This window comes from Corella eumyota, chromosome 4 (assembly GCF_963082875.1).
Source record: "Corella eumyota chromosome 4, kaCorEumy4.1, whole genome shotgun sequence".
In the NCBI taxonomy this organism is placed as follows: domain Eukaryota; kingdom Metazoa; phylum Chordata; class Ascidiacea; order Phlebobranchia; family Corellidae; genus Corella; species Corella eumyota.
The window spans coordinates 9,316,313-9,331,400 of NC_137493.1; the positions used below are offsets into that span (position 1 = coordinate 9,316,313).

The 15,088-nt window shown below is 27.7% G+C and overlaps 3 protein-coding genes across 3 annotated transcripts; 1 reads left to right on the plus strand and 2 right to left on the minus strand.

Moving 5' to 3' along the window:
- Positions 1-329: 329 nt before the first annotated feature.
- LOC145750790 (gamma-aminobutyric acid receptor subunit rho-2-like) lies at positions 330-3,994 on the minus strand. Its single transcript, XM_082566867.1, has 11 exons — positions 3,898-3,994; positions 3,624-3,725; positions 2,894-2,961; positions 2,623-2,743; positions 2,420-2,522; positions 2,131-2,213; positions 1,765-1,926; positions 1,448-1,600; positions 1,247-1,308; positions 1,019-1,168; positions 330-491 (listed from the first exon to the last, which is right to left on the minus strand). Exons 1-11 carry the CDS (start codon positions 3,992-3,994, stop codon positions 330-332), a joined length of 1,263 nt encoding a protein of 420 aa, XP_082422993.1.
- Positions 3,995-5,803: 1,809 nt separating this feature from the next.
- Positions 5,804-12,487, plus strand: LOC145751383 (transmembrane 9 superfamily member 2-like). The gene is made up of 15 exons (XM_082567516.1): positions 5,804-5,924; positions 6,459-6,626; positions 6,960-7,075; positions 7,237-7,366; positions 7,891-8,018; positions 8,132-8,228; positions 8,596-8,784; positions 9,090-9,194; positions 9,443-9,590; positions 9,878-9,935; positions 10,147-10,306; positions 10,479-10,630; positions 10,925-11,036; positions 11,632-11,803; positions 11,888-12,487. Exons 1-15 carry the CDS (start codon positions 5,817-5,819, stop codon positions 11,953-11,955), a joined length of 1,911 nt encoding a protein of 636 aa, XP_082423642.1. The 5' UTR covers positions 5,804-5,816; the 3' UTR covers positions 11,956-12,487.
- A 71-nt stretch (positions 12,488-12,558) lies between these two features.
- LOC145750791 (tartrate-resistant acid phosphatase type 5-like) lies at positions 12,559-14,749 on the minus strand. The gene is made up of 7 exons (XM_082566868.1): positions 14,686-14,749; positions 14,399-14,604; positions 14,108-14,232; positions 13,536-13,727; positions 13,253-13,403; positions 12,821-12,939; positions 12,559-12,694 (listed from the first exon to the last, which is right to left on the minus strand). Exons 1-7 carry the CDS (start codon positions 14,747-14,749, stop codon positions 12,559-12,561), a joined length of 993 nt encoding a protein of 330 aa, XP_082422994.1.
- Positions 14,750-15,088: the final 339 nt, after the last annotated feature.

The following is a 15,088-nucleotide window of genomic DNA, read 5'->3' on the forward strand; positions in this document are numbered from 1 at the left end:
TGAATTTAATTTTAATTTGGATATTTTTACAAGTATAAACATTGGATATCATTGCATTAGAAATGTTGAAAGTTAGTTTAGCAGTTACATTTTTAAACAATTTATGCGTTTTACAGTAGTCGCATGGTAACGCCAAGGAGCAATATGTGCATTAATATTATGTAGAGCAAGTCTGTTACTAGTACTTCGGATTGCTCTATCTTTTCGAAACAAAAAGTCTTATGTGAGCTTGTTGCACATGTTAGTTCATTTGACTTTTTGCACTTTTTCAAATGCTTTGTTATACGTTGAACATACTGAATATTTAATTACACATGGTGATCTTGTTCTTAATCACTATCGTTAGATTCGTGCTGTGTCATGACAATGTAGTAACCCCAGTAAGCTCCGTTAAAGACAAGAAAACTAAAAAAGTAAACAACTCGGAATCCAACGTCTATGGCTTCGGCATTTTGAGGCCAACATCGTTGGAGTCGATTTTTACTTTTGTCCTGTCTTGAAATTGGGTTCTTAAAAAAAACATGTTAAAGGTTTGTTATATACGTTAAAAAAATGGTATTGCTTTTTTAATATTTTAAAATACTTACTTTTCGGGGATAGTTTTGACTAAACGGACTTTCTTTTTTGGATAATTTATCGGTTTGTGTTGACCATAACGAACGAAATATTATAGCTCCGTCCTCGGATACTTTATGGTGATGAAAACTTAATAAAAAAAAAAAATTTAACAAAGTTTATTAACATTGAAAAATAATAATTTTAGCAACAACGTTTTTAAAGTTAATTGTAAAGCTAAACAAATTAATTTAAATGTGAATAAAGTTTATAGCATTTTTAGGTATTTATTGTAAAGCCTACCCTCTGTTTTGTAACTTCCAATTATTTTCCGCTTCAATTCTAAGTTTATTGCAAAATCTCTGCAAAAATTATTATGTATTACTTACTAATGTTAACAATGTATTAGTTAAGCCACATTGCATTTTTAAGTTTAATGTGCAAAATCTTTAGCTCAACTTACAGAATTTCCACTTGCGATATTGGGAACTTTCAAGGATTTTCTGACGGTTTTGGTCATCAAAAAATTAAGAACACAAAACTCTAGGACAGTTGAAAACACAAACAAAAAACAAACCCACAAATAGATATCCATAGCTGTAAGATACGAAACCTAAACAGAATGGTTTAAAACATAAAATTATAGATGCAAAATAGCAAACATGTATGGCATTATCTTAAGTTTACTTACTTTTGGCAAAGACGACTTTAACCCAGTAATAATCGTAGATATTGTCAAAACAGATGTTACCCCTACAAAGAAAAACTTAAGTTAGAATTAACATATTGGAAGTTATGCGAATATTATATCAGTAAAATAACACTTTTTGCCTAATATGAGGTTTAAAAGTTAGGCAAGGTAAAAATATTGGAAAGTTTACATAAAACCTACCAAGAGCGATTCTAGCAGGAACAGACTTTGGATCAATCCACATTCCCAATCCGGCAAGTGCCACCATAATCATGGCTGGAAAATAAGATTGGAAGAACACTGACAATAAATATCTCTTCAGCTCAAAACTTACTTTTAACTGAGATTTAGTTCCTAAGAAGGTAAGAAACAATTAATTTGCGACTTTAAAAACTAAAAATTTATACAATGTAAAAACTATGATTTATATTTACATAAGACTACAAATCAAACATAATTACAACTTGACGGTAATAAATACAGTAAAAAAAAAAGTAAAACTATATGCAAACATTTACCTGGATACCATGATATATCAGTAGAAACGTTTACTGTGTGAAATGTATGATGTACTAGTCGAAACTTGGGCATATTTTTTACTAGTTTTGTGTCCATGAATAAATCGTCCATGTGGTCTCCTGTTAACCATTCTAATGTTATTTCGTCATTGTTGTGACCCACTGAAATATAAATACGATAAATATGAAAACACAAAATAGTTTTAACAATAGGCTTTTGTGCCAAAATGTAATACACTCTTTGGCAGTATAGGCAAATTTTACAAAAATATTATAAAACAGTTCTCTTTTTTTAAAACGATATTGTTTTTAGAAAATTCGATTGCTTAAATCATTAACCTTAATTGAACAAAAATGTCAACTCACAACTTTGAAAACGTAGGGAGCACATTTCCATATCAAGAGGAAAGTTATAAAGTGTCATTTGACAAGCTACAGTGGTGGTTAGTCTGTTGATATTCAATAAAAACAAATTAACAAAAAATTATGCAAGAGTATTTAAAAAATTTTAAAACTTAAGTTTAGAATCTGATTTTTATTTTTAATTTACTAACTTTATTTTAAAATTTGATAGCTGCATATATTCAAGTGATTAGGTATTTTTAGCCTAACTTTTCCTATTTTACGTTTAACCGAACATGTTAATGTCATTTACTTTACACTGTAGAAAATATTTCCATCACTAAACAATCTAAGGACGACATTTTCGATTGTTGTTCGATGAACAAACGAATTCTTTGACCCAACAATAAACAAATCTGTGAAGTGATAATTAAAAGGTCATTAAGGGTATTTTATACGTCACATTTAAAACGTCTTGTATGACTAAATTAAATGTAATATATCAAGTAATAATACCTGGTACCCAAAGATTATTAATTAATCGACTTGGTAGAACGATACTTTCTTCCGTTTCCGAGTTAAACTTTAGCCTTGGATCAATCCACTTTTCGTGCATGCATAACGTAAACGTCAGGTCCTGCGTAAAAACCATTTTTTTTATCTTTTTAAGAAAAAGAAACAAATACTTAATACAACAGTATATTTAGGTTGCATGCATTCCAAATCATGTTTAGGTACAATTTAAGTTAAATTAATTTTTTATCAAAATTTATTACATATTAATTACCATATTTTTTTCGGAAATGTCAGTAATACTTTCGATCACAAGTGCAACTCCAACCATTATAGGTAATCCTAAAATATTAAATTTAATTTAATTTAGTATCATAGTATAATTACAATACATTTATTTTTTTGCAAAAATTCATGCATTTTTTAAATTCATATAAATAAATAAATAAATAGTGATAAATAAATAATTAATATGGATTTTAAATTTATTGAGGCCTTATTAAATACCATTTAAAGAAGACTCAAGGGATATGAAAAGTGTCAACACACTTTAGAAAAGAATTTAAATTTATGAATCGTTTAATTTCTTATTTTTACCATTGTCATTTTTATTGAAACACTCTAACATGATTTTTTGACATCCCACGAAAAGTAATTTAAAGATATCTAATAGATTTTGACAGGCAGTTAACCATTAGTTAGATATGTCATCAATTTTGTTATATTACTTAAGAAACTTTAAACAACAGATAAATAGAGTGTATTATTTACAAATTTTCTGCTTTTTTAGAATTTTGTGTTTTATTAACTATAAAACGGTTCAAAGTCCAGCCAAGCCCAAAAACAATCAACGGGTCAATATCAAGCAATATAATTTACAATATTATTTAAAATTGCCAAAGTCAACTTAAAACTGAGTCGAGGTTATATTACTGCTACCCTAAGTTTAGATAGTGAAGTCAGCCCTCTCACGTCAAGGATAAATATATATACAAATTAAAAACCTGAATTTCGGGGTCGTATGCTGAGTTCGTAAGAATGATCGCGAAACATATTTTCAATTTGTTGAGTTACTTCAGTACCATGTATGTCCATACGCGAGGTATCTATTTTAACATGCGAAATTAGATATTTATGATTTTTTATATTTCGGTAAGTCCTATATAGAATTACCAACATATCGGATTTTGACTGCTTGTTATAACAAAATAAAAAAGCAATTTGGAAAATTAACATTAAAAGAATTAACTAGATGTATTACAAAGACGTCCATCTTACCAAAACTGTTGAAAAGACTTTCGGGCGTATTTCCATGTAGGCTTTTTATGTGAAGTAAAATAACAACTAAACCCAGCCGTTGATAACTTTTCAACATTTTGTACAATATTTCCTACTGTAATCTAAAAAAATTAAATAACTGTTTTTTTGAAATAAAAATGTTTAAATATAATTTTTCATAATCGGTCTTACTCCTGGTTCAGCAATAATATACTAGATCTAAGTTTTCTTATGTTGCCATATGCACAACCTGTTTTACGACTTTTTATTGCACATGCTTGGCAAGTAAAATAGACGCTGATTATCAACTGGCTATACATGCACACTAATCCAGGTCCGCAGGTTTTTTTATAACTATATTAACGTAAGACATGACTAATTAAGCTCGCAATCGATTGGCCACTGCACATTTTCAATTCGTAAATATACCTATAACCAAATACTGGTAATTCTATGTTCACACTTCTTAGCTTAGATTAAACTTAATTTTTTTCTTTTTCAATTTTTGATGAAATAGTATATACACTAATTGTTTAGTTTTAAATCTAAACAATCGTAATATAATTAATAAGATTTTATTATTTAGTATCGATTAAATCCGTTGATTGTTTTTATATTTAATCTTTCAATATTCACTGGAGGTTACATTTGACAATAAATTAATTAAAATATCTTTATATTATAATTAAACATAAATAATAAAACAAAATTTATTGCTAAAAATATTATTTTATAATAAAGTATTGTTTTTATCATTTTTATAAATTATTATATTATTCTTCACTTCTAATTCCAAGTTTTTTTTGTTTTAAAAACAATACTCGATTGTTAAGTTCTCATTACGTCACACTCAAATCGAGTTGACATGTTAACGAAAACGGTTAAACAAGATTGTTAATAATTTATGTTTTTTATTTATTGATCTGTTTAAAATTAATAACTACTGATGGCACAACGTTTTACATATTTAAAAATACAACGGTTTTTCATTACATTATATTTTCTTCTATAAGTTTGTAATACTTTGCAAGTGGTCTAATGACGGAGTGCATTTGCAAAGTAACATCATTTTACAATGTCTAGGATTCGATTCTCACTGGTTCTATATCATAGCAATTTTACACTGTTTCCAAAATTCAAGAAAAATGACATAATGGTCCTTCAAAATAATGGTCTTGAAATTATACCTGATTAAAAATATTCTAAGGTAGTTAATCAACTTAAGAATGCTCGAAGAAAACGAGTTACGTCTGTTTATGCTAGAAATCCTTAGATACAGGACAGCAATGTTATATTTTAATGTATAATTAAAAATGGGTTTTACAAAAATAAAACAAAATATCAAATATAAATTTTATATAAAAAAATGTGTTTATTTGTTGTTTTGCAACTAGAAAAAAAATTTTTTTTACGTTATTTGAATGCTTGCCTTTAAATTGATATAGCGGTTTCTAGTGGTGGAAATTATTTACAGGTTACCGGGATAAATTTGTCACGTGATCAATCGACGTTGCAAAATTATTTTTCTAGTTTTCTGTTTATTCTTGTTTAATAGTTTTTCGATGTTTTTATATTCAATTGTGATAATTAACTTTGTTTAGTACACCTAACAGTATTCGTCACCAAGTTAAAAGTGTTGCTATTTTAAGATTTTTTTATGGAATGTATTGGGAAGTTTAATTTAGTCGCTAAACATGCAATTAATAAAATATCAGAATTTAGCGTTTAATGTTTTACAATAGGCAATAGGGGTTAATTAATGTCAATTAAATGATTAAGGTTTTTACTATAAATTTATAATCTTTTTACAATTACTTTAAAAAGTCTAATAGTAATATAATTTAAGTCATTTGCAAAATTTTGTTTTTTTACAAAATCGTTAATATATTTTTATTTTTATAGAACTAAAAAAAGTCAAAATGTTAAGATTGTGTTGTGTATTATTGTTGTTGTCACCTTGTTTAAGTTTCTATCTTCCGGGTTTAGCACCTGTAAGCTATTGTGAAAAATCTACAGAAACATGCTCTGTAAGTATTAATTTTGATTTTAAAAAGGAACTAATAATTTTTTGTATTTTGGGTTTCAAATTGTATATATACAGAATATATTGTATATATTTATGTACTATCATTGTTTTAAAATTAGATTAAATTATTTTGTTAAAGCTTTTTCTAAATGGTAAATAATAAATATTTTACAATTGTGTTAAAAATATCAAGCCAGTAAAATTTAAAACAAATTTATGCTAAAATAGGCTTCCTCTCTCAGTACAGAACAATGGTGTCAGGAAATAATACTTAGAATAAATATTCTGTGTTTTAACCACAAACAATGAAAATTCATCTGTTCTGTTAATTCCAATAAACCTAATATCTTATGCAGTTTTTGTTGGTGCATATGGTTCTAAATTAATTACCTTATTGTTCTGCAAATTAGTATCTCCTAATTGTAATATTTTAGCAGTAACTTACTGAATACTGATTTGTTTTTAAATATTTTTAAAATGGAAGTCTTTGTTAAAAAAAATTTCTTTAATTTTGGTTTATATTTATTTTTTTTAGAACAATATTCAAGTATTCGTGAACCGATTAGTTTCAGTTGAATCAATTATTCCCTACGAATATTCATCATTTGATTTTTGCCCTTCAAAAGATAAAACAATTAAGTCACCAACTGAAAACCTGGGCCAGGTTTTATTTGGGGAAAGAATTAGACCATCTCCTTATGCTGTAGGTTTTGTCGATAATTCAAAAATGTTTTGTATAAAAACTGCTTTAACAAAGTTTTTTTTAACCTAAACATTATGTGATTATGTTTTTCACATTTTTTTTTATGTATATATGTATATATTTACAAAAACTTTAGATTCTAACTAATTTTTTTACAATATCAGCATGTACTTATTATTTTATATACTATTAGATGTATAGTCTATACAAATTATTATGTTAGCTATAATAAAAGATAAGATTTGTTTAATGTTTTTATAATGCTTTTTAGTTTGCAGGGAAATCGGTTGATACTCTTATGAGATTAAAATTACTTATGTATTATTTATTTAGTTTTCATTCAACAAATCTCAAACTTGTCAACCTATTTGTAAGAAGTCGTATACTGAAGAAGATGAAGCTTTAAAGTTTCTCAAATATGGAATGTTGTTTTCTTATGAAAATAGATGGTAATTTTAAATATTGTTCACATAATTTTAATATTACTTAATTATTTTTTATATATATACTAAAAGATTTTATTCCTTTTTTTTTGAAGTTTGTGAATAAAATTCTTTTTTATTTTTTTAAAATTTTGGACATTATAATATATTACCACTTTTTATTTTAGGATTGTCGATAATATGCCGATAGCTTGGTGTTATGACACAACAAGTAACGAAAAATTTTGTAGTCCTGGTTTTCCAATTGGATGTTTTGTTGATGAAAAAGGTGTACCAAAAGATGCTTGTGTGACCAGAGTAAGTGTGCTTTTTAATATTCATGTATTCAAATTTTACAAGTTTGACTTTTTTTTAAACTATTACTTTTAGAAAGCTATGCATTTAAAATGATTTTTTTATTTTTTTGTTTTATATAATCTATGTTAATAAATAATCGCTTAAAGTATTTTTCATTGAGTTTCAACTTATAATTTTAAAAAGCGAATGTTGTCAACTTAAGATTATAAATGCCTGGGGCAGTTTTCTAATTAGTTACAACAAAACTCGTTACACGTGTTTTACAATATATATAACTCTACAATCCTATTCCATATAATATTGCACATGATACCTAGTTTTTTTATTTAAGAATTTTCCCTTTATAATTAACTTTAGGTATTATCACCATAAATTCAAACAAAACTTTCTTTAACTATTGTTTTAAGTTAGTTTAAGGAAAAAGTTTTGTAAAAAAACCAGTAATTTTTTAAATAATTGTTAATGCAATTCAGTAAAACTATATAGTATTTTAATAACCTTAACCTTGTGGTGAATCATTACAGGGAGAATACAACAAACCTGACACCTACTACATTTTCAACCATGTTGATATTACAATTTATTACAACACTGGAAGTGATAGTGACAGAAAGGGAGCAAGATTGGTCAAGGCCACAGTGGAACCAAGAAGGTAAAAACTAGATTTAATCTGTATGCTAACATTAAAAGGATATGTGTTTCAATGTGAAACTATTTATTTTATTTGTGATTCTGTTTGATTTGTAACTTATTGCTATTTTTTAGTGTTTCTGACGACAAATGTGGTGAAACACCTCTTGGAATTTCTAAAAAATTTGACAAAACTGTTGACATACATTACACCTACTCCATTAAATTTGTGGTATGTTATATAGCTTTTGTATGCTACTTAAAAAATGGACATTGTTTTTATAACATATAAATACACTTTTGGCCCAATTATGGTTAGGTTTGTTTTTATGATTTACATATCTTGAGTTTGTTTAGGGCTCTTAAAATACGTATTTATTAGGATTTTTTTCAACTTTAAACATTTTTTTTGTTATTTTTAAACAAAAAAATGTTATTATTTAACTGGGGTAGTAAAATATATGTTATTTGCAAATTATATCTTGAAAGTAAAATACTAGAAGAGAAACAAGACAAAAAGATGTTATGGTCAACCTTATAACAAATTTCCTTTTACAAAAAAAGTTTAAATTAAAGTTACACAATTTAAATGATTTTAGGAGCAAAATGAAATTGCTTGGGCATCCAGATGGGATTACATTCTTGACTCGAAACCTAGCACTAACATCCAGTGGTTTTCCATCATGAACTCTCTTGTGATTGTTCTTTTCTTATCAGGGATGGTTGCCATGATTACAATCAGGAGTTTGCACAAAGATATTGCAAGATATAACCAGATTGAGGCAGTGGTTAGTCGTATTTCTTTTCTTTGTACTAAAATTGGTGTATAAAGGCAAAAAATTAATATTAAGTATATATATGCATAAAATAAGTGCTGTTACAATAAAAATGATTAAATGTATAATTTCATTACAAATTGAACAAAATTACTATATTTTAAAAAAAAATTGTTAAACAGAATTTCTACACTACTAATTACATATTATTTTTGCTTTTTTTAATGTTATGGCATAATATTTAACTAGCTTAAGTTTTTTGTTGTCTGTTTATTTGGTTTTTGTTTTATTGTAACAATGTTTTATTTTGATCATAGGAAGATGCTCAGGAAGAGTTTGGATGGAAATTAGTTCACGGAGATGTATTCAGACCTCCTACTAAAGCAATGTTGTTGTCTGTATTTGTTGGAGTTGGAACTCAGGTACTGTATTTAAACATAAGACAAGTTTTAGTCTACTTTTTATATTTATTTCAAAAAAATAAATAAAATTTAGGTATGAAAATGCATGGAATACTTTTAATGTTTTCTATTGTATTACTAAAGCTGAAATTTAATGTGTTTTACATGTATTCGGAACTTTGTTTTGTTTTGACTTGAGGCTTTTTTTAATCTAACTACCTGTTAGGGATCCAATAGGTTTATATTAATGAATATGTTTTGCTATTTAGGTAATCACCATGACGTTTATAACTCTTCTTTTTGCCTGTTTTGGTTTCCTTTCTCCAGCAAACAGGGGAGCTCTTGGAACAGCTCTTGTTGTTTTGTTTGTGTTTTGTGGAGTTGTAGCAGGATATGTTTCAGCTAGATTGTACAAAAGTAAGAGATTTTAAATATATTTTGCTATATTTTATTAAGTTTCTATATGTGTTTATTTTATTTTAGTAACGCTAATTAAATAAGAATAAGATTTTAGTGTTTATTTTTACAAGCTTTTTTTGCTTTTAAAGATTGCTATTGTTATGGTAATTTTTATAAAAATCTGTTTTTTTGTGTCTTAAGTATATAATTCTTTTCATAAAAGTTTTGCACGCCCAATTTTTCGCTAATCTTTTTTAAATTATTTAGTGCAATACAAAGCATTTAATTTTTGTTTTTATTTAAAGGTTTAGGAGGAGAAAAATGGAAAACAAATGTTATAATGACAGCTTTCTTGGTCTCAGGGTAAATACTCATATTAGATAATAAAACAAACAAAATTTTAAAATAATTAAATTTTTATACCAATTTTAAGATAAAAATTTTGCTTAGCATAAACATTTTTTTCAAAAGAAATTTTATGCAATTAAGCAATTTATCTTTTGCTTTGAATGTGAGTTTTTTAAAAATATATTTTATTTCAAAAAACTTTTTTTTAACTTAAACAATTCTACAGATTTGTGTTCCTGATTTTCTTTATGATCAACTTGATATTATGGGGTGAGGGTAGCAGTGCTGCCATACCCTTCTCAACCTTGATTGCAATCTTAGCTCTTTGGTTTGGGGTCTCAGTCCCTCTTACTTTTATTGGGGCCTATATTGGATACAAAAAACAGGTTGGTGTATCTTATTTTTATTTTTGTATGGGGTAATAAACCAGTCATTTTTACAAGTTAGGGTTTAAATTTTCAAGAACAATTTTACCTACAAATATATTTAATTTATTTAAATATTTGTTGCGATGTTTTACATTTTTTTTTTTTAAATAAATTTTTTTTCTCTTCGCAGCCTTTCGAGCATCCAGTTCGCACAAATCAAATCCCTCGTCAGATCCCAGAGCAACTTCTTTACACTCAACCTCTTCCCGGAATTGTCATGGGAGGAATTCTTCCGTTTGGTTGCATCTTTATTCAACTCTTCTTTATCCTTAACTCCATCTGGTAAGAAAACCTTTTGGTAAACTTTTCTTTTAAATTTAAAAAAAGATTATCAAAAATTATATTTTTTTTTTTCGAGAATTATTTCACTTTATTAAAGTTATTGTGAATAATATAAACATAGGATTAAGCTTTTTAAAATCATTGTAAATGCATGTATATTCGTATTGACTTTAAAAATTCATTATAGATGGTTAACCCTAGTTTAATCAAGATTTTTTTAATAAATTTAGTTTGTGTCTGTCTTGCAAAACAGTACTAATTTAACTAAAAATATTTATCTTTTAAATTAACTAGGTCACACCAGTTATATTACATGTTTGGATTTTTGTTTTTGGTTGCAATTATTTTGGTGATTACATCGAGTGAAACCACCATTCTACTTTGCTACTTCCATCTAGCTTCCGAGGTAATTTTAATACTACTTTTATTAAAAAAAACTTATACTATAGTCCGGGTAGTTATCTAGTTGTGTTTACTAAAGTTAGATAGGGCAAAATAAAAATAGTATAAACGTGAATATACTTACTAACGGTTGTTCAATATATTTAACTTTGATATGATTAATATTTATTTTGCAGTACAGTGTTAAATAAGTAGCTGTTATGTACATGTTTCAGATATTTTACCAATTCATTCATTTAATATTTAAAAAATGTTGTTTAGTGTAAATATACATCTTTACTGAATAGGAATTTATAGAATGTCTTATTATAGCTGAGGAAATAATTAACAGTATAACATATGGACAACAACAACTTAAGTAGAAAAAACAGAATAATATATGCCATATGCAATAAATGTTTCTTTTGAACATTGTAAGAAACTGTGTTTTAATAAAGTCAACTTTGTATGTTATACATGTTTTAACATTCCAATATTTTTGCAAAATTTGAATAAAACCTATCAGAAGACGAAGGATGTAGAATTTTAAAATCTTATTATTTGTGTGTTTTATAAGAACTTAAATTAAAATTCCTTTTTTTTAAATTCACTTTTTACAGGATTATCGTTGGTGGTGGCGATCTTTTCTAACATCTGGTTTCACTGCAGTTTACTTTTTTATTTATGCAATTCACTTCTATATCACTAAACTTGCTATTGAGGGATTTGCGTCAGCTATGCTCTATTTTGGTTACACCCTTATTATGTCTGTCATGATTTTCCTTTTTACAGGTATTATGTTTTTACCTTTTCAAGTTTTTTTTTAATTTAAATATTTTTACTTTTTTTGTTGCTAAAAAATTTGAATTTTTACAGGCACCATCGGATTTGCTGCATGCTTTTGGTTTGTAACCAAAATCTACAGTGTAGTAAAGGTGGATTAAATATTGCACAAGAGAAAGGCTTTGCTAAAAAGTTTTTACCTTTTTTCAAAAAAAGGTAAATTAGATGACATTGCACAGTGAAATTCGACAAATATTTTTTTGTAAAAATTTTTTGGTTATTGTTACCAAGAAAAATTAGAAACTTTTTATTAAATATTTCTTATAAGTTTGTAAATTCTATTAACAAAGAAGTGTATATTATTGTATCCTTTAGGTGGCTTTTAAACATGTAATTTATATATATCTGTTTGTATTTTAATACCTTTTTTCAGTGCATTTTAAATACCTATTCTGAAATGCAAAATTTGTTACTTAATATACTGTATCGTAATCGGAATCTTTTATAGATAAGTTTTATCAGTTTACACGTTGGTTAAATGGTTATATTACTTAGTAAACTCATTTAAAGTATGTAAAATTCTGCAAAATTAAGTTTAAACTGAATTAATTCATGTATTAATTTAACTGTTTTAATTAAAAAAAAATTGGTTCTGTTGTGTCAATTTCTGCTGATGTTACAAATAAAAAATAAACCCAGCTTTTAAACCTTTTTGTTTTTATTTTTGCACTGAGTATGACGTCATCCTGTTATGGGGTCACAAATTATTTTTGACGTGGTTCAACATCGTAGGAGTAGACTTCCGCTCCATCCCGGCCTTGAATAAAAAACATTCTTAGGCTCTTGTCAGTCACCTCAACTCGACCAAAACAACCACCCAAACCTTCCATCTCTCCCCATCTAAACACAGTGTTTTAAAAACTTTATAATTTAGTGGCATGGGATTAGATAAATCTTCGAACTTGGGATCTTATATTAGAGTATTTTACCTAAAATTATATTGGTTACCAGTTGCGATTTACTTACGTGTAGTTGACATGAAATTCTGTTGCGTTTTGGTTTCGAAATGTTGGCGAAACAAAATTGCTACAGCCCACCACAAAGTAGTTTGTCACCGAGTTCTCGTTGTTAGCCTCGTTTAAATGCTAAAAAAATATTTTTATCCGGTCTTATAAACTTAAAAGTGTGCGACATTTTACTCTGTTCAGTTTAATATTGGTTGTTACTAATTGCTATGCAACTGAATACGTAAGCTTAGCCGAGAGTAAGAAGTTTTACTAATAGATAAGTAGCAGTTTCATTTAATTATACTTGCAACTTTAAATTAATTTAATGTTTGACATACATATTTCTCGTAAATTCGTAATGTCAAACGTTTTATTTGTCATTACGTGAAACGAATTCGAAATTTGCCTACACGCCCACGTGAAAGGCCTATTATTGTTAATTTAATATCACCTGTAAATTGTGCTCATGTCCAGCTAGATAAGCGGATACTTTATATTGATCCAAAAGAGGTTTTAGTCGCTCAACTAAACATGGATTTGTCGGCCCTGTGATACCAGCAGCCAGGATAGGATAATGTCCAACCACCATAAGGTAATCAGCACTAAAATAAACAAAGGTTTATAACAAACAGGATAAATACAAACTTATTCTGTATTAAACTGTACTTTCAAGTTAATTTTTATATATCTAAAAAAAGGAAATTAAGCCAACCAACAAGTCATATTTTGATTACTCTTTTGCATCCTGAAGTTGTGTTTCTAGCCACAACCATTGCTCGGTTGCCATGGTTTCATCAATCGGAGTTCCTTTCCCGTTGATACCACATTGAATCGTTGTATCCATCATTACAATTTTGGTCTTGACACTCACCCCACTCGACGTATTTATTGTGTAGTCTAACGTGTACCAATACCAAGGGTATGTCCTGTAGAAGTGTTGGGGTAGTTAACACGAAACTATAGCTGTGTGTATAGGCTAAGGATCGTATTCGTGCCCTTTCTAAATATCTTTGTAAGAATTTTACACAATATAATAAGCTTTGTGGTTATTAAAGTTTAATACCACGACCTTTTTAAATTTGTGTTTTATACACTACCATTTTAAACACTAAAAATATCGAAGTTTTTAAAAAAAGTTGTTTTATCGTGAAGAAATGTTGGTTGGTTCTATTTTGGTCTTTGAATTATTATCCGAAATCGAAACTTTTTTAAAATGTGACATTTTGACGACATTGTTCGACTATTTATACTAAACTAAATATAAAATTAAGAACAAACAACAACAATTTCACTTTCGTTTACTTACCATCGTGACGAAATGTGAGAATAATCCAGCTGTGCCTTTGCGCTACCATGCCAATCATGGTTGCCCATTGTTGGGTACCATGGCACAAACAATGAAGACGCATTGTACACGTCTTCATACGTTTTCTTATATAAAAAAAAACAGATAGTTATTTACATTTTATTTTAAAACGTTTAACCCCTTTTTAGGTTATTGTTTATGCTATATTATTTTTTAATTTGTTATGAAAATGTCATTTACGGCAAAAAATTTAAGTTAAAAACTTGCAGTAAAAATACATTTCCTTGTTACCTTGAAACGTATGTCGTTTTCATCCTTGACTCCTAGAAAGTAAAAGTTATCGCCCAAAGCCAACACAAAACTTGAATCCTTTGCTTTCCCCACATCACCCATCTTTTCAGCGACCCTCCATTGGGTTGGAGTCGTATAAAATGGGGGCGGCCACCCTCCGTAGTCACCCGCAATCAGAAAGTGAAGCGTGTCTTGATTAAGAGTAACTAAAACCAAGAATATTTAAGATTTTTGCTCAAATTATCTAAACTTGAAATACAGAATAAAATTTTTAGCTTAATACTCACCTTCGATGGGTGGAACCTCAGCTACGGCAACAGCGAAAACGCTTAAGCAAATTAAAAACCACATTTTCAAGTTGTATTCAAGGATAAGTACGACTTGAATATGTCAATTGGGGTTAATATTTTTTGTTTATATATGTCTACAAAATTATCTACTCGGTCATGTGACCACAAGATAACGTGGAAATAAAGATTACAACTTAATCCACTTGACGAGAATATATTTTCGGATCGTATGGATTGATTGACTATTAGATGGATAGAAGGATCGAATGGGTCGGATGTGTAAATGGGTAATCTGAATAGGTAAGGGTTAGGGTAAGGGTTTAATTCATGAAACTTCTTTTTTTAATTAAATATCCGTCAAATATGCATTTGAATTATGTAATATCTGTTTAATATATAT